Genomic DNA, 769 nt, shown 5'->3' with positions numbered 1-769 from the left:
CCCCCCCCCCCCCCCAACGCCCGTCGCATTAGCGGACACTCTATAATAGTGGCATTTATTAAGAGACCTGTTCTCTCCTGCCCCAGCTTATGAAAATTTGATCATGTCACGCAGACAGAGCCACATGGCCATTTATTTAGGGCTGGCTTTTCTCTCGCACGCTCTCTCCCCCGTCCTCAACTCCAGGTCTGGGGAGTCACTCCCCCCGTCTCCTGCCCCTGTGTCTGTGGCCAGCATGGGGGTGGCCGAGGACGACCCTGGAGGCACCAGGACATCCGTGGGCAGGACACGGGAGTGTGGCGCGAAGCGGCTGCCGTGCCTGGAGGCCGGGGCCCCGGGCCGCCCGAGAGATGGTGATGAATACCCACAGTCATCATACTTAATAATAATCAATCGTTGACGACTCTGCGTCTCCTGGCCCCGCGCCCGGCCTTCTGGAGCTCGGGGGCAGGGTGGCCGGAGGGAGAGGGTGTGAGTGGGGTCAGGGGTCATCAGGTGGCGGGAGGTCGGGGAGCTGCGCCGCTGCCACCTCCACCTGATCCTGTCCCCAGGCCGCCGCCGCCTGGGCGCCTCGGGGCCGGGTGCTAGAATCACAGCGACATTCCTGGCCCGGACAAAAGCGCACGCTGAGGAAGGCAGAGAGCTGGTACCTGTGCCGGGGGAGCTGCTTTTCAGCTTGGACGTTTGCCTCGACTCTTTCATCCAGGGGAATATCTGTTTGGTGAGGGTGGAGTTGGAGCCGGGACCGCATTTGGGGGGGCCGCTTTTG

General features: G+C 63.1%; 1 protein-coding gene across 1 annotated transcript; it reads right to left on the bottom strand.

Moving 5' to 3' along the window:
• Positions 1-45: 45 nt before the first annotated feature.
• On the bottom strand, positions 46-765 carry HOXB3 (homeobox B3; the record flags this gene model as incomplete). The annotated part of the gene is made up of 1 exon (XM_015570781.1): positions 46-765. A coding segment is annotated over one exon (633 nt), but the record flags the coding sequence as incomplete, so codon positions are not given.
• Positions 766-769: the final 4 nt, after the last annotated feature.

This window comes from Myotis davidii, unplaced genomic scaffold (assembly GCF_000327345.1).
Source record: "Myotis davidii unplaced genomic scaffold, ASM32734v1 scaffold327, whole genome shotgun sequence".
NCBI classification, from domain to species: Eukaryota; Metazoa; Chordata; class Mammalia; order Chiroptera; family Vespertilionidae; genus Myotis; species Myotis davidii.
The sequence above is the reverse complement of the archived record's forward strand: the minus strand, read 5'-3'. Positions and strand labels throughout refer to the sequence as shown.